The sequence below is a fragment of the Penicillium angulare genome (genome assembly GCF_028827245.1).
Source record: "Penicillium angulare strain IBT 27051 chromosome Unknown utg000004l_segment0_segment0, whole genome shotgun sequence".
NCBI lineage: Eukaryota > Fungi > Ascomycota > Eurotiomycetes > Eurotiales > Aspergillaceae > Penicillium > Penicillium angulare.
This window is the reverse complement of record NW_026623163.1, coordinates 4465464-4485583: the sequence shown is the minus strand read 5'-3', so window position 1 is coordinate 4485583 and position 20120 is coordinate 4465464. Positions and strand designations below refer to the sequence as shown.

Here is a 20120-nt window from a genome sequence, read left to right as displayed (position 1 = left end):
CATGATTCCAAATAGATATAACCATGCGCACCCCTTTCCCAAAACAACACCGAACATCTCGGGAACCCTGGAAATGCAACAACATGCAAGCAAAACTGTTAGGTCTAAGAACGAAATCAAGATCAACCGATGAAATCTACGACCGCTCACACACTCATCAACGCAATCGATGACCCAACATTGGACGCCGGCATTTTCCCATGCATTACTTCTGCAGAATTGCGCACGACCCCATCATCGTCATAATGAGAAGACTTTCCAGACAATCTTGAACTTGGCGTATCCCTCGGCGCGCGCCGTTCCGGGGAGCTACTCCTCCAAACAAGCTGCCTCGCTTCCTCAAGATGCTTCCAATCAAGCCCAGGATAAAACGTAATATCAAACATATTAAACGTCCTCGCAAGATCAATAACACCCCTCGCAGCTAGATCTGGTCCTCCAACAGAAATAGTAGGATAATAGAAATTCGGATCAACGTAGAAAAGAACATTCTTGCAATGCGGGAGTTTTCGAAGTATAAGATCTTTCGCTCGGGTATATTGCTTTAGCGTCCGTTTAGGAACACCCGGTTGCCCGTGTACAAAGAGGAGAATCTCAAATCCTACGCTGCGGATCTTTTGAAGTGCCGTCGTACTTAGTGTATCGAGGAATGGATCCAGATGGTCGAGGTCGAATGAGTTTTGAAAGAAAAGTGTGTTGGATGAGTAGAGGTGGCCTTCTGCTTCGTCGTGGATTTGGTGGTTGACTGTTAGGAGGTTTCGGGTTGTGCCGTCTTCGCCGAGCCAGCTTGGACATATTGAGAGGGACTTGTAGCGGTTTCTGGATGTGAAGACGTTGCCGCGGTCGTGGATTACTATTAGTGGTTTGTTGATGTACTCGTTTGGGACTGTAAGGGCGTATTGGTAGATTTTTAAGCGGAGTTCTGGTGGGAGACGTATGAAGGGAGAGGTTGGGTTTTTGGCTTGATTGGCTGAAATATCGGTTTTATAATGCCAATTTTTGGTATTTGCTGAGATTGTCATCTTATCGTTGTTGATTGCTTGTTTGGGGTTGGAAATATTCGTATAGCTCGGGTTCGTGGCTAGTTGAAGTCCCTTGTCTTGTATTTGATAAATGGGTAGGCTTTGCGTCCGTAGTACAGGGATTTAGAAAGAGCAGGAAAAAGATCATTTGCTGCTTATATCACTTTGAAATAACGAGAAATAGAAATATGATGTCTGGAGAAAAGGAAATGTTCCAGTATAAATAGCTATCAGGCCATCTTACATAGAGAGCAAGCATCTGATTAACACCCCATCACGCTCTACGTAATGAATTTTCCCGACTGCGCACTTCTTACCCAACCCATCATATGCTACCAACGATAATAGGCAATTACTATTCCAGTACTACTAATTAATATGCCGCTTTTCAAATTCGGTAGTCCACCCTGAAGAAGCCCCCACTAAACTGCCGAGGGACCAGCGAGACGGGTAATAGAGAGTATTTTGTCGTTTGTAGATCCATTTTTAACCAATGATAGTCGATTTTCAGAATGCTTCAGTGTAGATCGGGCATATTTGAAAAGGACACATAGCTACCGAGGGAGAATATTCCGGACGAAGGATTATAGCTATGCTCCACACTGGGCCTTCAGATGCAACTATGTAACGGTGTGTTGTCTAGCCATCCCGGTTTCGCCCCTTTCTTCGTGTCTTGGTACTGATTATGAGGAAGATCGGCGTTCACGTATAGTAGGCATATGCATGTATTTCCCCAAAACAGATCGAATGTTACGATTGGTTGCATTGTACTTGTTAATCGTCAAACCTATCGTAATGGGGGTTGACAAAGTTATGCAGGTTACACAATTGCGTCTGTTCGCACGGACGTGAAGATGGGACAGGGCCTGAGAGCCTAATATTATTACGACATTGTCCGATAAATAGAACTCGTAAATCTCGTTATAGGAATAAATGGTTTTGGAGGCTTCTTGAGGGCGAAAAACTGGGAAACCGAGGTGGTTCCACCCCGAGTACATGCAGAGGGTCCGAAAACCAGGATAACTATGGAGCTGGGTAGAGACGAACCCACTAAGCTAAATATTGAGTTTAGGAATCCTTTGACAGGACCCATAACGTTGGGATATTCCCTTGTATTTGATATCTGTTCTGTTCTTTAAAATAACGCATTTCCATGTGCCGTTGGGCCCACTCCGGTGGAAACTATCATGAGCTAACCCCTTGGCCCCGAATATCTGTGGAATATGGAAATGGAACTTCCAAAAATGCCCAATAATATCATCCAGTGAACTGGGTCTGTCCGCACGTTGTCACCATGTGGAGCACTGTACTCGATCCGTTATTTGTCCGTTAATTTTAGTCCTGTCTATAAACCCCAAGCGACCATGCTGCCCGAAGAAGCGCCAGGCCCCAGGCCATGCCGATGCTGTCGCGCAAAACATTTAATTTGCTTCCCTTGACCTCTCTCCATCCAATTGGTACCTCGGCCACGGGAATGTTAGCAAATTCAGCCAACATGAGCATCTCGACATCGAAGATCCAGCCCTCGGAGTGCATGTACGGGACGATGTAGGGCAATGCTGCCCGCGAGAACAGTTTGAATCCACACTGTGTATCCTTCACCGTGGCAGTTCTTGGTGGAGTCATGAGCCAAAGGATCAAGTGGAACGAGTGCATAAGGAAGTTCCGCAGTTTAGATCGCTGCTCAGCAGTTAGCACGGGGTCCATAGCCAAGACTATTCATCTTCCGCGGTTCGGTAGTTAAGGGGGGAGTTTTTTTTCTTCTTTCCAAGTAGAAAAGAAAAGGGGAAATCAACTCACTTTGACGACTGCTTCGCTACCGACCATATGCGCCCGTGACCCAACGGCTACTCCACGTCCATCGGCATCTTCAATGTCAGAGCACGCGGTAACGAGCTTCCCGAGATCTTCAAACTTGCTCGCTCCATCGGCATCCGCAAATACAACATACTTGCCCCGAACATGTCGCAGGCCATGCGTAACTGCGCCGCCCTTGCCGCGATTATGTGTCAAAGTGACAAAACGAATCGTACCGGGCGGAATATGCACGCCTTCCTGCGCTTGGGGAGTCCAGGGTCCCGCATTGCCTTGTGGATGCAAAGATAACTGGTGATCTTTCGCAAATCGGAACGCGACTTCCTCAGTGTGGTCTGTTGAACCATCTGAGACAATGATGATTTCCCACCCTCGGTCCGATCCCGAGCCCGTGGCGTGACCGTTCGTAGAGGACCCATTCGGCTTCCGCTTCCGTATTGATCGTGTTTCCACGACATCAGGTTGGCTTTCGCTTCCTAGTGTTCCGTACATATGCTCCAGGTAGTTGACTGCTTCTTCAAGCATGCCTGAGAGTCTATCTTCTTCGTTGTAGGCTGGGACAACAACTGACATGAACAGCTCTGCTTGTTCGATGTCATGTTTCTCTGTTGGATTGGTTCGCTTTTTTGTCTGTAGGGTATCCAACCAGGAGGGGAGACACTCGGGCTTCGTAATTGTTCCATCTTTCGCAAGCGTTCTATACTTCTTTTCCTCTGGTAGGGCGTCGCGAGGAACTGGTGCAATAAGGAATAACGAGAGATAGAACTGCAACCGTAAGCTTGAGTTAGCATCTTTTCATATTGTGTCAAGCGCCAATTGCGCGTGAGATTGCCCAAGCGTTTGCTTGCGCGCGCGTTGCTCAAGAACAGGTGGGGAGGTGGACGCGAACTCACCAAAACGAACAAGCCAAGAGCAGTAGCTGAAAAAGTGACCAGTAGAATGATAGGTGGAACGTCAGACAAAACTGTCACACATTGGCGACAAATGTCGCTCAAGGAGTCGGCCATGGTTGGCGGAGGAGCTTAATTGCGAGGTGCGGAGAAGGCCGATATTGAGGATGCAAGGCGCGAGACTCGAGAGTTGCCCAGGGAATGCAAGAGGCAATCACTCCATGCAATATAAGACTCAAAACAAAAACATGGAAAGATTCATATACAGAGATGTCCCATTGGCGGGGGAATGGAGGGAGGAGAGAGAGAGCGGGAGCTTGAGGGGGGAAGATGTTTGTATGGTTATCGCCAGCTTGGCCTTTTTATCGGCAACGCGCAAGCTTGGGAGGCCCGAAATAAACTCCGAGTGGAGAGCGGGTCGTTACGTAGTGAAGAGCTGACCCAAAGGATTTTCTGCAATTTCTGATTCGTCCGTATAAAATTGTTTCCAGCTTAAACAAAGCCTTTTTTAATCTATTTTTCTCCTAACTGTAACTAGCATCTGGAGTTGTCGAATTAGCCTGAACGTGGCGCTTTATGCATTTGGGTCCCAAGGCTGACCTTGTCCAGTCGAATTCTGGCTGAAAGGGTATGGAAAGAGTGAAACCAATTGATTAAATGTGAATAAGTTCTCACATATAAACTTAAATACAAACAAAAATCACATCCGTGAGCCCAGAAGACGATCCCCAACAGCTTGCTTCACCTTCGCTGCAAAGGGTACTTGGAATGCTGGACCCGATGTAATTTCCTGGGCCGAATGAACGCCACCGCTGCTGATATCGATCAGATCGACGGAGCCCTCATCGGCCAAAGCAACTGCGAATTTCACGGTATCATCTAAGCTCCAACCCTGATCCTGAGGATGATTGTCAAGCCAGTCAGTACCCGAGACACGAAGGAACACGGGCATCTTCGGGCCGACAGTATCACGAGTTAAACGGGCGATCTCAAGAGGGAGACGAATACGGGTTTCAAATGTTCCGCCATATTGGCCAACACGTTGATTAGAAGATGCACTTAGGAACGACGAAAGGAGGTAGCCGTGCGCAGCGTAGATTTCGATAAAGTCAACGCCGGCCGAAAGAGCACGCTGTGCAGCCGGAACCCAGGCTTCCTTGAGATCTTGGATATCCTCAGAAGTCATGGCCTTACGGACAATATCGTTGTCGCTGAATGGGATGGCGCTCGCCGACTTGATATTCTCAACCCAACCGGCTACTGCGTTTGTAGCTGTAGCTCCTCCAACCCAACGTGGCAGAGTGGATGCTTTACGTCCAGCGTGACCGAATTGAATTCCAATCTTCTGAACCTGGCTATGGGCAAAATCGACAATCTGCTTGTGCGGGCCGACTTGCGAATCCTTCCAGAGACCGAGACAACCGGGCGTGATACAGCCTTCTGGAAGAACGCCAGTCGCTTCGATGATCATAAGGCCAGGACCACGCTGGGCAATACCACCGTAGTGGGCCTAGTGCCAGAGTGTAATATGTCCATCATCGGCGCTATATCAACACATTGGAGCCAATCCCAGGCGGTTGTGGAAAGCTGTTCCTCGGATAGTGAATGGGCGGAAGAGCTTGGGAATGGCCTTGCCGCTTATTTGGGGAACGTGTGCAGTGCTGACTGTTGGGGTCTGAGCTGGTGTATAGAATGGAACCCATCAGCAGGCTTCATATGGACGTCGGGCCAATTGGTCATTGTGGCGTGAGAAGGCAAATCAATACAAGTGAAATGGTTGGAGTGTGAAGGGTCGTTCAAGTCAATCAAATCGCGAGTTGAAGATCTATAGAGTTTGGATGAAAAGAGACAGTAAACCACTGTTGAAACTGATGGTATGTGTTGACAGTGACAAGATGGGGCTTTTATACTGACCGGTCATGGCAATTACAAAGCACGTTGCCTGTGTATCATCTTTAAAATGTTAATTTAACTCGTAGAAAGGCGGGGTTTGCTATCTAGAAACTACGCCTTAGAAATTGGTAAGCCTCCAAATGTCTCCGTTGGCGAATGAAGAAGTCAATCAGGGTCAATTGGATAGATACTTCGGGATCTATAGGGTGCAAAGAGTCGGATAGTTTGAATCTCGGTCACTGACGCCACCGCAAAGATCGGGATCTCGATGACAAATGACAGCAACTTCATTATCTTGATGGAAAGTTAATTCAAACTTACGAAATGCAACCCTGGCTATAGCTATGGTAGTGAACTAGATAATTCGCATCCGATGTGATACTACGAGGCGACTATATCTTGCATGGTTCCAAGATTATTTACAAACCTTGGAAGATTACGGGCCCCAGAGAATTGTTAAGATCTGGTGAAATGCGGGCTTCTTCAATTTCAAACAACAGTAATTATATCTGTAGCAAGTGCGGGTATTTTGCTTAATTTAACGATATTTTTTAAATCAAGGTCGATGTGATTGTTCCTATGATTCGGGCCTTGTATGCGACCAAGGTGAGTGTTGGCATAACTCACATGCTTCGAAGGCCACTGCCTACTAGCCCTCCATAATAGGTCAAATGTATCCAGCGAGAGAACCACAGTATACTCCTACGGCATATATCTCGAAGGAGGGGCTCAACAATCAGGTAATGGGCGTTGTCCAATCACTGGCGAGCCGAATTGCCGGCTCGGGTGGCCCCGCACCATTTCTCCCCTGTCAAGCTGTAGGCCCGTGCTTCCAAATTCGACCCGCAAAATTCCAATAACAAGTTAACACAGATCTTAAGACCCCGCAACCCCAGGGTTAACAGGTTCAAGTAGCCAAGGAAGATCCGAGAGTGCCGCAGACACAGCCCAAAATCGAAGCCCCGAACGCGCCACAAACCCAGCCTGAGATCTCCGACCACAAGGTACGCCACTGTTGATGTTATAGGACCCAAGGAAGTGTTGCCTCATGCAGTCAGTCTTGCAGACCATGACATATCCCACCCCTATAGCTTAGTTTCTTCATCATACATATATGTATTCATCCACGTTGATGATTATTCGTTATATGGCTTTTCTAGAGCTATTTTAACCACCCAATTTCTTCTCATTCAAGTTCCTTACTAAATATGTTTAGATTCAGATTGTCCTAAAAATATGATCTGTCTCTCTAGCCCCCTCAGTACCAAATGGGCTCAGTCTCTGTCAGTAGAAAGATATCAGTCGGGCCCGTTATACTAGTACATACAACGTTACAAACCGTACTATCATCCACGACAGGTCTCGTAGCGGCCTTTATTGATCACACTACTGATTCCCACACTAGTTCAGTGTCCTGATTAGAGCAAAGGCAAAATATCCGACACAGGTGGTAAGGAAAGACTTTTAAAGATCCAAGCCACGTATGGCACGGGAGCACAGTACAGGCCATATTGGAATCTGATCTCTATGAGATCGACTATCATCCATTGAATTATCCGTATAGGGATGGCTTCGAGGATATTCTTACTCCCATCGAAACGAAGAGACTGCTCTGCATTCGGATTGAGATGCTATTCATGTCAAAGACCAAGAACGGTGTTCGTGGCAATATGCCCACCAGATGCTAAAACCACACCAAATGACCATTTCAGGCTTTATTTATGCACAGTTACTTAATCAGTATTGACGTTCCCAACCCCCCTCATAAATCGTAATGCCATCTGAAGTAAACCTGACATGATCTAACATGTATTGATATTAGGTGTGAAGTAGTAGATAGTCATGACACTGTTCACTCACCAGTAGGTCCTATGTAAGTCTCAACATTATTGCGTATTGAAGGCTAAAATTTTCATGAACTTCCAGGGTCGATTTTAATATGGGTAGCTGGTTAATAGTTACAGTATATTAGGTCAAAGCAGCTACATACATTTCTTGAAGGCAGTAAGCATAGAGACCATAAGAGGCAGAGATGATTGGCAAAATCTTATATACTTTCACGGTGCCGACTAAACGTTCGCCGACATGATAGATTAAGTGGCATTTTACAGAGAATATCAGAGCGGAAGAAGAATAGAAGGGATGAAGCAGCGTAAAATCATCTTTTAAACCCAACGATATGATACACAACATTATGCACGCCTGGGCAACGACGAGTAAAATTTTGCATACACAATAAAGTGAGGGGCAACAGGTGTAACATATTAGAAGAAATATCGCCGACGGGCAGTCTTTAGTATAACAGACTCGACGCCAACAGCAACATCTATGGAATTTACGAACATTACAAAGTCAGATAGAAATAAAAGCTCATTTGAAGACTTGAAAAACAAAAGCAATCGATTTGCAAAATCAACCCACCATAAAAAATACGGGTTGATAAGATAGTCAGCAGATTTGGCGCTGACCACTACTCCTTCTAGTTATACTGCCCCCACAATAGGTATAACTCGAAGACTAAAAGACATTAAATAGACTTCTGGATCTCTCTAGATGATTTGACATTAAATGGAGAAAATATCTGCCTCATATACATCTCCCACACGCCCGAAGGGACACGGGGGTATCTAGAAATATCAAATTCAAGCTCCTGGAGAGTAACTTGGTAAGTGGCGCAGTGGTTTACCATTGCTGTACTGGAAGTCAAAGAGCCGACTTTGCAAGCCGCATCTCCACAATTCTAATAGCAAGCGGCGATTAATTTATCAACCTGGCCCATGCCACCCTTTATTTCATGTCCCAATGTCGCAAAATGCTCGTCCTTCATACCGCGTCTTGCCTTAGCTGCCTTCCCAAATAGCTCAGGGGCTTTGATCATGTCCAAAGACCCAAGACCACCGAGTAATGCCAGGAAAATAGCACCCGGTCCCTCATCCTTGGAGCTCACAATATCGTAAACAGTCATTCCCACATCACCAGCCTCGCCGATGACTCTAAGCGTGGTTGCAATTGCCACCATTCCTTCTGCTTCAGCGACCTCCCCCAGGCCAGGGATCACCATCAGGAGGGCAGTAACGAATAAAACAACCACTTCTGTGATCCAGTTGTCTTTATATTCCTCACCAACTTCTGCGACTTGTTTCATGCTTGTCACAGATTGTGACACCATGAGTGTCAGCAATGCAGCACCGTCCACAACATCCGATGTGTCGCCCTCGTATGCGTTCTCAGCTGATAGCATACTGATGAAGCTTAGATTGTCTTGTAAAGTCTTGATGCTGGGCAGTCGATCAGAGATGGTATCCTTTGGGTTGGTGATAGTGTAGCCTGGCTTAAGAGTAGGATTACCCCTATTTGCACTTCCTGAGCATATGAAGTTACCTGACATGGGATTATTGAGATCTCTTTCGCAGTGACTTCCATCATAGCCGTATAGCAACCAGTCAGACGAGATTCCAGCAGATGTCATGACGTCTTCCTCGAACCCATCTTTATCATTGGCATCCCACCAACATTCCTGGTAGCCACCCTCTTTGGGAGCATACGGACATTGAGAAGTTGAATTGTCCGCGCCATCTATAGGGGAACGGGTTGTAGAGGACATAGGCACACAGGAGCATTCGAAATAATCGTCGGCGTGGTTCTTCAGGAAGTCTTTCAGGGAATTCGGAGCCGATTCTTCAACCGCTTTTTTGTACCAATTAAACTCATCGTCGTAGCCGTCGTCTAGGAGGTCTTGATATTTTTTTAGTGAAGCCGTGAGGTTACCATTGAGAGCTTGCATCAAGTATGTGTTCATACAGAACTCGTCAATTCCTGTGGCGGCTTCGAGATCATCAAGGCTGTCAAACGAATCACCGCAAGTTGAAATTTCAAACGGCTCAAGACGTTGGCCGTTTGGAAGACCAACAACAAACTCTGTCAAGTCTATTGCCCAAAGGCTGGTGCCGAGGACAGTTTTGTCGTTGTACCACTCCATGATTCGGTCATTCCTCTCAGACTCGGTATTATAAGCCACCCAAGTGCCATCCGAAGAATATGAGATGGTTGAACGGCTGGAATTATCAAAGTAAGTATTGACGTCGCTGTTCTCCAGCCATTCGTTAATCTCTGCGTTGGAAATGTACCCTTTGGTGTCCGTACATCTTCCAGCCATAGCTCCGGACTCTGGACCTGTGAATTTACACTCAGGTCCATGACACTTTGGATCCTCCATGCCAAAAGATCGGCCATAACTTGCGATTCCTGCGACAATTTTGCTGTTTGGGACTCCTGCTTTGGTGATCATCGACAATGAGTTCGTAGTCTCCGTAAAATTGACGTGAGAACGCAAACAAGCATGACCGTCGCAGCCTTCCATTGCATCTGGATCTGTACTGTTCCAGTCCCATTGACCATGGATATCGTAAGTCATGTATACGATATAGTCCACAACATCTGAAATCTTCTTGATAGGAAAGCCCTTCAAGTACCAAAAGGATGAAGGTGCAGCAATTGACAGTGTCTTATCGTCATCAAGTTTCTCACGGACCTCTTTCAAGAATTGAAGATAACGTTCACCATCATCTGAATCGCCCTTTGGGATTCCTGGAATGTCAGGGGCACCAGGGTATTCCCAATCAAAGTCCAAACCATCCAAGGCATGCTCATCTGCAAACTTCACAACGTTGGACGCAAACAAAGAACGTTGCTCATCTGTAACTCCCTTTCGGAAGATAGCATACGAGTCTAGGTTTGTTGAGAAGGACCAGCCACCGAAAGACAGCACCTTTGGATTTTTGCCCTGTCCCGAAAACTTTGTGAACTGAGTAAACTCGTGCTCCACGTTCGTAATATCGACATCAAAGTCTTCAGTGACGTTGGCGAAGGCAAAATGAATATGGTCCCAAGTCAAAGCAAACGATTTCCCAACTGATATCTCGTTCTCGATAGCTGAGACTTCCAAGTTCAAGCAGTTTCGTGTGTTTTGGAAGGCTTCATAATATCCAACCATGATTGGAGCATCGAAGCCAGCAGGGAAACCGTCGTCAAGATACACAATATCAGTGCCACAGTTCGATATACATCCGTTGGTATTAGGTTTCGCGGTTCCAGGGGCGGTCGTCGAAGACTGTTGAGATAAATGTTAATCTTTGTGTCATTTTTGAACAAGACCGAAAGAACCAAAAGGCCAGGAAAATTGAGGAGACTCAAGATAGCCAGGACAAATAAAAGGGGGCAGGCGGCGATAGAACGAAGAAAGAGGAAAGGAAGAGTACATACGTTCGTTTTTGTACAGAACTTATCAGTGGTTCCACATTGACTGTAAAAATTAGAATTATCGCAAAAAAGATAGGACTCGGATGACTCACCCCCAGGCATCACAACAAGCATTTAGTGGGCAAGGATTCAAGCTCTCGATATCATCCCAGTCATCAGGCCGCTTGGTTCCAGCTTTCTGAGGTCCACAGACGGCATTTTTGACTACCGAGGGCATTGGAGGTTCGCCCTTGCTCAGACAAATATTACCTGTTTAAAGTCCATGTAAGTTTATGCCTGCGGAGCATGAAATTTTGTGTTGATACTTACCACCAGCCTGTAGATTGCTACCACAACCCATCCAGCCCCAGGTCTTTTTGTTCCAGTCGAAAATATCATCAGTGGAAATGCTATTGGCAGCGGCAATCCCGTCGCAGTCATCATCGTGTTGAACTGTATAAACGTGACAAGTTCCGTCTGCGTTCGGCTTGGGAGAGTAATCAGGGGGAGTTCCCGCAGAGCAGCACACATGGTGACCGCCGCGCATTTTTGAGCAATCAGTGTCTAAATTGTACTTTGTGAAATCAGCAGGACTAATTCCACATCTTTTTGCGAGTTCAGGACAGCCCTCTCCCTCTTCGCTTTGAATGTCCCTGCATGTGTCTCGTTGGTGATTTCCAGAGAGTGCTCTCTTATCATGTGAACGCTGCTCTTCGGTCTCGCCCACAGAGAAACGGGACAAGGAACTTTCGGTGTATCCCTGGAGACATTTTCCTTTGCTCCAGGTTGAAAGCGCTTCTTTCACGGAGGCAAGAGCCTCGGCAGGGTCTCGACTTGCCTCAGATACCACACCAAGGCTGTAAGCTGCCGAGCGATTGCCGTCACAGACTTGCATCATTGAACCGGATTTATTCAGCTCTCCTTGATGGATCTTATCCAGGAAAGACTGAAAAAGGCTCTTATTCTTGCTCTTATCCATCATAGAGCCAAAGTATGCACCGAAGGCCACCCCATTGGAGTAACCCAATGCAAGTTTGGTTTTCTGGTTCGCTGGCAAATGCAATTGAGCTTGCACTGCCCGAGCTGAATCCTCAATATGAGACAAATATTCAGATGCGTCTTCGCCACGCCAGGCAGTCTCCATCTGAACGCTTTTTGTAGAATAGCTTGGAGAATTTGGGGAATTGTAGGATTTAGTGTCTGAGTCACCAAATGTCGTCTCATTTGATGCAACACATGCATACAATGTTTGGTGGCCTTCGGTATCGCTTGCGCCATTGTGCACAGCCAGGTTCAAGAGCATCGGCTCATCGCATGATTTGAGAATTTTCAAGTTTGGGTAGAATGTCCAATCGGCAGGATTTGCGCTATCACAGACAGCGGGACAGGCATTCCATTGAGTTGCAAGGTAGGGATCTGTCACAATATGGCGAGGAGAAGCGGCCGCAGCCAGCAAAGCCACTTGGCTTATTGCACCTAATTGTGCCAACAAGCCCATTTTGAACTGAGTAAATATACTGCTCAACACATGTACCAGTAAGAGGCACTTGACACGCAAGATATAAGTGTATAAAAGAGAGAAAGAGAGAGAAAAACGACAGTGTTGTTGGAATACAACAATTGACAAAAAGGAGTGAACTCAGGATAAACAACAACCTTGATAAGGAGTCGTCGGTCTTTGGAATGTAAATGAAAGACTCAAATAATTTCTGGCATACAAGAAATAGGACATTCCGAACTGATATGTCCTTTAGTACTCTATATGGGTAGTAACGTTCCGGGATCGGAAGGGGCCATTCGGAATAGCCCCGGTGAGGGTTCTGTTTTGTCACATTCGCTTCGATACGATCTAGTGTATAATCTTAGCTTCCTACAGAGTTTTCTTTCGTACAGAGTAAACACTTGAGACCGCTAACAATCTCGATATTTCAGCCCCCGTAAGCCGATCCACTATGGCAACCTTTGTACAGGATATAATGTTCATAGGAGCACATGTGTATTAGAGCAGTACGCTTGACACGGAAAATCGCCAAGAAAGCATGAAAGACACAGGACAGAGTTCATGTTTTGGTCTGATGCTCCCGGAATACCAAGCTCGATCAAGCAAGTCGCTGGCAGTCAGCCGTGTCATGTGGATCTCATTCGATTTTTCCAATAAGCGAAGCAAATTGACTGTACGCAGTCTACAACATAAATGTAGATGCCAAGTCTCACGTCCGCCAAGTCCTCGAGATGAGCCAGGTCCTGTTGGACCCTGGATTTGTGGGGCGGGAGTGGTTTTATAATGCAGATTAATGACAAAAAGGGATATGAGTGCGCTCAACCTTTAATCGACACAATGTGGCAAGGTAGATAGTGTCTCCACCTTCAAAGTTTACCGTGCCAAACCTGGCTCTTAACTCGTGCCGAAGACTATCGTTGGTTCACCAAGAAATTAATCCTAAAAGACGGGTCAACAGGCCGGTACTACATTGGGCCGCCCCGGGGGCCATGGTCCCTGAGCTAAGAAGCCCCGGAGGCTAAAAGAGCCAATTGATGCCCGAAAGACTCAGAGCTTCGATCCCGGCTCCACTATACGGGTTTCGGGGTCTGCAATATTCTCACATCCTACTAGCGAGTCCACATAGAGACCAAGAAAATCCAACATAGCCAAGAAGCTCATATCCGGAAAAATACAATCGCAGTATGAAGGACGCTCCGACTTTACCGAGATAAAGCGATGCCGGAGCTACTGAGACCATGCTCGTAACTCAGACTAGAAAACTACCCCCAAAGCTATAACTGAGGTGGTGTTCCTTAATATTGAAATATTCGAACCCTGTGGTCATTCTGTATCTGCACTGCTTTCTTGCTCTAAGGATGAGAGCCCCAATTTTCTTCTTCCTGGCGTTATGCATATCGCAGGCGTCTGCCTTCGGTCTATATGGCTGCTACGAGAAAATCATGTTCTGGCAAGCCTACCAAATGGACGCCGATTCTGACGAAAAGGTTATTGCAAAGTCATGCGCATCAGACAAGGAAACCCAGAGTGCTAAACTGGGTTCTCTCGTTGGTGGCCGATGCAACTTCCGACAGTTTCTCTATTACATTGCAGACGGTGTAGATGAGAAAGCGAATATTAAAAAGACTGCCTCAAACATCGGGGATGAAACGAACATCGACAAACTTGCGAATAACATGTATTCCAAAGAGATCAAAGGGGCTTACAGGCCCGGACAAATTTACGAAAATGTTCCTAGCAAGAACGTGCCTCTGCTTTTCAAATCTATTTGCGAGTAAGCTTTCTCAACACACAGTTTGCCTTTATTGTCTGGGAAACCACAAATGAAGTCAGTGGGAAAGTGCTAACTTCGACTCAAGATTTGTTGGAATGAAGTCCAATGACGAGAACAATAAATTGGTTCTCAATGCGCGATTCGCCCGCAACAGAGTGCAAGAAGGACGAGTCGCCGGTAGAAATCGAGACGTGGGATATTTACTTCGCTGGGACTTCGACAAGGATCATCAGCCTTCCCATAATGGCGTGAAGTTTGACCCACGCAAACAAAAAACCCCCAGAGATCTTGAATGGGTCACTGAGGGGCTCGTTCCAGAGGTAAAGCAAGGAAGGGGATGGGAAACTGTGGATTTGCAGCAGGCGAAGGCCAAGTAAGTTCACCATAGGTATCTCAAGAACCGCATATACTGATGACTTTCGTTTCCAGCATATTAGCAGACCCGAGATACAAGGGGCAATCTCTCAAGATAGCGAAATACTTCACCGAGCTTCATGAAATCGAAAAGGAGCGCAAAGCGGATGCAGATTTGACGGGCCATCAGCCAAATATTCAGGCTCTCATGAAAGGGAAAAGGGGCATGGCGACTGGTTCTTGTGAGAAGAAAAAATGAGAGAGGAAAAACTTAAATGGAGAACTTCATGTTGCACATATGTATTATATGGAATACGTATTCAATTTGGCATGGACATTTATTTAGTATAAGTCAAACTTATGTTCTCTTTCATTCACTTGGAAGCCCTATTGGTTTTCAAAAATTCATAGATCCGGTCAACGGGCAAATAAGATGAATTTTGTCTTTGTTTCTCTTCTTCCCAAACGTCTTTCCCTACCGCATCCATGACAAACGCTGCGTAATCCACGTCGCCGATCCCAGGGCGTTGTCCATTGTAGGGACCGATACCACCGGATGGCCAGATCGGCTTATCAACGCGAATAACCCCCTCTGGAATGCGATGATAAAGACCGAATGCCGAGCAATAGTCTTGCCAATCGGGGCCAGAATCAGGTTTCTTGGGAACTGCTGCCGAGATCTCTTGTAAAAACTGCGGATTACTCGCGAGCTGCGCCTCATTCCAAATATCAGCACCGACGACCCGGGAAATTCGCCAGAGCTTAAGGTCTTCCGGCTCATCAGGCTTCCGGGGAGATTGGAAATAAGAAATATCTTCGGGTGGCTGGAGTAGTAAATTGTCCCATGTTGTAACATAGCCAGCGCCTATGCACGCTTGAAGGCATAGCCGGTACATGCTCGGGACGATATGAGCCAACTCCTGGTATGTTGTGCCCTGTGCAAAAGAGGGATAATAAATCATTTCGGGCAGCACCAAATCCGGGACATCCACGGTTACCCAAGATAAGTCGTTGGACATGATACGCCGAGCATTTATTGCGCGCCGAATGGTGCACTCGATAAGACCACTCTGTGGTGTCTCTGAAATCTGCGAATTCCACCATTTGGCAAAGAATGCATTGTGATAGATACCATGTACCACAAGGCCCAGTTCATCTTCAATCCATTCTGGCCTTCGAAGGCGTACATAGCGGTCGATGTCTCCTATGTATGCAGCAACAGAAATTAGGCCGTCCTTATTGATGAGCGGGAGATCTGTTGGCAAAGGACTGTAAACCAATGGAAAATCATCATCTGGTGTCTTGGGCGCCTCGCAGTCATGATCATCTATACCCCAGTCCTCGGTTATATTAAAGTAATATGACTTATGAACCCAAGGTCCTTTGGATTCATGAAATGTTGACTTGGCTTCAAGGCTAGAATAAGCAGCAGTATCGCCATTCAAGGGTGTGACTCGACGCCCAGAAACATCAACGGTCCGTTTATAGTCGTTCATGATTGCGAACTTCACTGGCTGGGAAAGAATATTTTGATAAATCTCTTGGCTCCCCTTTCTATTTCTCTGGGCATATCCAGCTTCCTCTGCAATATGCACCTCAGGGAGAATATCGAGCTCTTTGTACAAATCAATGTATCCGCCGACCGCACATGCACGAGCAGCATGATAGATCATATCGGGATATCGCTGAACCAGTAATCGCAAAGTATCCTCACTAGGGACATCGGGATGCCAAATGCAGTACGGTATATCACTCCTATCCGGCTCGGAGAAGGTTGGAATAACACCGCTCATGATATCACGGGCATTTAAGGCGCGAGTGAATTCAGGTGTCACACCGCGGAGTTCCTCAGCAAAGCCGTGGTGATAACGGATGCCGCGAATAATGCAGAGACGATGAACTTCGTGACCAAAAGCTTTCGGGATTCGGCGGCCATGGATTGCATCTTTGCAATCATCTGCATCGTACTTCTGAATCGTGAGCCTTTTTTCGATAGGCAACTGATCGAAGGGAATCTGGCCCTTCTTTGGCTTGTCTGGCTTGACCATTGTGGATGTGGGACGCAGGAAGGTAGAAGAGGGAATTCTGATCTGAAGGTCTCACACTGGGACGGGGAGTCCAGCCCTTTAAAACCAGGGCCATGATACGTTGTGGAGCTGTAATACATAACGCCAAGTGGGACGGAGTTGCAGGGGCCCGAAGCTTTGTGGTGGGGAATCCCGCCCGATAAAAGTCGCTGAGGTGAATCGGATGGCTTGGCATTCACTTTTGCCCTTCCGGTGTCGGATGCCGTGACACGGGGACGAACGGCCTATAACTATACTTGGATATAACCCTGGAGCTGTCATTAGGAAATACCTATTCGCTCCCAAATTGTCTTTGGTAGTGACTTCCATTATCTTTGTTTATGGAGTGCATCTTTAAAGCAATGCAGACAATTCTTGGATAAATCATGGTAAAACGGATTTTACTTAAAGCTTATCCCTGCTTCAAGTTGTAGTGCACTGTTCCAAGGTTTGAGCGAAGTTGAGTATAGCGGACGATAGCGATTCTGCAGTTGAAGTCAGTCGTATATATATTATAAACAGAGGGTCGACTCATCATAATGTACGTGGAATGCATAAGCTAGCCAAATAAAGCATTTGAGACCGACGAGATTCCATTGGTCAGCCCCCGTGCTATCAGCCTTCGTCGGGGCACCGTCGGTGCCCATATGTGCCGGTGGCTTAGTCGTAGTTTCCAACGAATGGGGTAGCCTAATCGCTCCCACTTGCGTGATCCGCCCCCCATATCTAGATCTGTTAACTGCACATGTGTCCTCTTCACTCAGATAGTAGCTCTCGCCGTTCTCGCCCAATATATAATTGATATCGATTCCTCTCTCTTTCTCTATAAACCTAAAGCTCCAACTCCCAAACAACACGACGAATCTTGGACAGTATAAACTGGACACGCCATACCTCACACTTGTTGCGCAAGCCGCAAACACCGACAACCTTCAGTTCCGAGCCACTACTAGTAGTATAAAGTAGTTGGAAAATGGCATCATATCAGGTCAAAGCCCTCGACCCAAACAAAGATGTCGTAACCTTATCGAAAAACAACATGTCTGCGTTCTGGTCGCAGACATGGTGGAGAATGCTATGGATTGACAGAAGTCTCGATACCATCATTGACAATTGTATCCTGCGAATGCCTCAAAGTCTCCAGACCGCCCGCGCTGTGCGAAGACATCAGAAAGTCATCGACTCCGCGACTGGTGGGATTGTGGGTTACGCACGATGGATCCTACCAGAGTCTCACTCGGGTAGCTGGCTTGAGGCTCAAATACCGGATGTTACAGCAGAGGAGAGCAGGGCCTTTGCGGCAGACTACAACAAAGCGGACTGGACAACTCGTAACGATATGCCGGGCATCGATGATCCACTGCATAAGATGATGAACAAACATAGACCGGAAAAGCCACATATTAGTAAGTGCAATCTTGTTTTTTTTTTTTAGCTCGTATGTTCAAGTTGAGCTTTGTTCTACCCAGCTAACTGTACGAAGATCTTGATTATCTTGCTGTGAACCCAGAATACTGGCGCCAGGGCATAGGAAGCAGACTTGTTGAATCCGGTATTGAACAAGCAAATAAATTGGGCCTAGAGATATTTTTAGTCGCCATGGGCACAAGTGCTTTAGGCATGTACAAGAAGCTTGGGTTTGAGTTCCTGGATCAGGATATTCAAGATCTCAACCCATGGGGATTTGATGATGTTTACGACACATATATTCTTCTAAAGCAACCACAGGCTGCGTAATGCCCACGCAGACTAGAGGTGCTTAAATTTTCAAGGGAGCCTCGGAAGACTCGCTATGAACGAAAGCCAATACACATAATATCGCAATGAACATAATGCTAGCTAACACAGTCTTTACAATATATTTGAAGCTTTCTACATTTTAAACTGCACTAACCACGTCTCCTGGGCGAGAACGGAGACTGTTCGGGTGGCCCCTCCGTAGATGCTCCACATGCGCGGATGCCGTCTCCGGGATCAAATATCGACCAGTTAACAATCGCGGCCACACTGTCCTCATTTCAGTACATACACAAGAACTTGAACCGCCCAAAGATATTCTTCTCTGTATAGACCAAAATTTTTCTTTCTTTAACCGTATTACGCCCCATTTCTCCACCATGGACCTGGTACAGCAGTTTGAGCAATCCTCCCACGGGGAGATCATCAAGTGCATCGACATGCACACCACCGGGGAACCTACTCGTATCATCTACTCTGGCTTCCCTGAACTCAAAGGGACACTTCTTCAAAAACGAGACCAGGCGAAAAATCAGTACGACAATATCCGCAAGCGTGTCATGCTAGAGCCCCGCGGCCATTACGATATGTATGGTGCCATCATAATCCCAAAAACAGAGCTCGTGCAGTCTGGCGATGCACACATTGGGACTCTGTTCACGCATAATGAAGGATTCTCCACGATGTGTGGACACGCAACGATCGCACTCGGTCGATTCTTGGTTGACACTCATGACGTGACAGTGTTTCCGCGGCGAAACGAATTGAAACCCGATCTGGTGACCCGTGAGGTAAAGTTCAATATCCATGCTCCCTGCGGGCTTGTTCGTGTGGTTGTCCCTACATCTGAGGATGGTCAGAAGTCGGATCCTTCTCGTCCTGTCACCTTCTTTTCTACCCCGGCCTATTGCGCTGGCACGAACATCGAAGTGCCAATTCCTGAAGACCTTAGGTGGCCTGAGCTTGGCGACAGGTCCTCTTTGCATGTTGACATATCATACGGCGGGGCATATTATGCATTAGTGGATGCTCGTGCTCTTGGATTTTTGGGTGGTTTGCGCAACTTTGAGCTTGAATCTGTCATAACTGCTGCCAAAACTCTGAAGAACCTCCTACCTAAAATACCTGAGGTATCCAAAGCATTGCAGCATCCCGAGGATAAAAGACTGTCGTTTCTTTACTCTGTCATGGTTGTTGATCATGAAGTTGGGTTCAAGCCAGATGGTGCTGATGGGGCGGAGACTGGCCTCTGCCTCTTCGCAGAAAACCAAATTGACAGATCCCCAACAGGATCCTGCGTGGCTGCTCGCATGGCGTTGGCGCATGCAAAGAACGTGAGAGCTAAAGGCCAGACGTGGGCATACAACTCACTCGTCTCGAATCATTTCAACACGGGAGCTTTCACAGCAGCAATCGTGAATGAGGAAATTCCAATAGAAGGCGAAAATAATGAGACCCAAATGGGAGTCGTTGTTCGTGTTGAGGGTAAGGCCTACTATACGGGGTCAATGACCTTCATTGTGGAGAATGGAGACGCTACAAGTGAGAATGGGTTCACAATGCAAGGCTGCACCAAATAGAAGCTGTGCGCCGCGGGAAATTCGGTAAACCAATTAACATTTGAACTTGGATTGAGAGATTTACGTGTGTCAAAAGTCTGTGTGCAACTCAAACCCTAGCGAAAAACAACAAAACGTGGCTTTTTCATTCCCTTCGATTCGACTAGTTTTATAAGTAAGTTTAATTTCCAATTATGCATTATTCTAAATAAATAGTTCAGTTAAACTTATATTGACTGATTACCTTAAAGCCTATTAGTTCCGTCAAGTA

General features: G+C 46.5%; 8 protein-coding genes across 8 annotated transcripts; 3 read left to right on the top strand and 5 right to left on the bottom strand.

Annotated features, from left to right (window-relative positions):
• Positions 1-146: 146 nt before the first annotated feature.
• On the bottom strand, positions 147-1022 carry N7478_005557 (uncharacterized protein; the record flags this gene model as incomplete). The annotated part of the gene is made up of 1 exon (XM_056921771.1): positions 147-1022. The coding sequence occupies one exon, from the start codon at positions 1020-1022 to the stop codon at positions 147-149; it is 876 nt and encodes a 291-aa protein (XP_056779808.1).
• Positions 1023-2357: 1335 nt separating this feature from the next.
• Positions 2358-3844, bottom strand: N7478_005556 (dolichyl-phosphate beta-glucosyltransferase; the record flags this gene model as incomplete). Its single annotated transcript, XM_056921770.1, has 3 exons — positions 2358-2702; positions 2823-3602; positions 3731-3844. The coding sequence occupies 3 exons, from the start codon at positions 3842-3844 to the stop codon at positions 2358-2360; spliced, it is 1239 nt and encodes a 412-aa protein (XP_056779807.1).
• Positions 3845-4427: 583 nt separating this feature from the next.
• N7478_005555 (NADPH dehydrogenase afvA) lies at positions 4428-5198 on the bottom strand (the record flags this gene model as incomplete). The annotated part of the gene is made up of 1 exon (XM_056921769.1): positions 4428-5198. The coding sequence occupies one exon, from the start codon at positions 5196-5198 to the stop codon at positions 4428-4430; it is 771 nt and encodes a 256-aa protein (XP_056779806.1).
• A 3162-nt stretch (positions 5199-8360) lies between these two features.
• On the bottom strand, positions 8361-12356 carry N7478_005554 (class V chitinase; the record flags this gene model as incomplete). Its single annotated transcript, XM_056921768.1, has 4 exons — positions 8361-10730; positions 10883-10922; positions 10972-11128; positions 11189-12356. The coding sequence occupies 4 exons, from the start codon at positions 12354-12356 to the stop codon at positions 8361-8363; spliced, it is 3735 nt and encodes a 1244-aa protein (XP_056779805.1).
• Positions 12357-13801: 1445 nt separating this feature from the next.
• On the top strand, positions 13802-14746 carry N7478_005553 (uncharacterized protein; the record flags this gene model as incomplete). Its single annotated transcript, XM_056921767.1, has 3 exons — positions 13802-14133; positions 14219-14506; positions 14563-14746. 3 exons carry the CDS (start codon positions 13802-13804, stop codon positions 14744-14746), a joined length of 804 nt encoding a protein of 267 aa, XP_056779804.1.
• A 115-nt stretch (positions 14747-14861) lies between these two features.
• N7478_005552 (uncharacterized protein) lies at positions 14862-16535 on the bottom strand (the record flags this gene model as incomplete). Its single annotated transcript, XM_056921766.1, has 1 exon — positions 14862-16535. The coding sequence occupies one exon, from the start codon at positions 16533-16535 to the stop codon at positions 14862-14864; it is 1674 nt and encodes a 557-aa protein (XP_056779803.1).
• A 1057-nt stretch (positions 16536-17592) lies between these two features.
• N7478_005551 (GNAT family N-acetyltransferase) lies at positions 17593-18290 on the top strand (the record flags this gene model as incomplete). The annotated part of the gene is made up of 2 exons (XM_056921765.1): positions 17593-17959; positions 18037-18290. The coding sequence occupies 2 exons, from the start codon at positions 17593-17595 to the stop codon at positions 18288-18290; spliced, it is 621 nt and encodes a 206-aa protein (XP_056779802.1).
• Positions 18291-18670: 380 nt separating this feature from the next.
• On the top strand, positions 18671-19870 carry N7478_005550 (putative proline racemase; the record flags this gene model as incomplete). Its single annotated transcript, XM_056921764.1, has 1 exon — positions 18671-19870. One exon carries the CDS (start codon positions 18671-18673, stop codon positions 19868-19870), a length of 1200 nt encoding a protein of 399 aa, XP_056779801.1.
• Between the last annotated feature and the right edge of the window lie 250 nt (positions 19871-20120).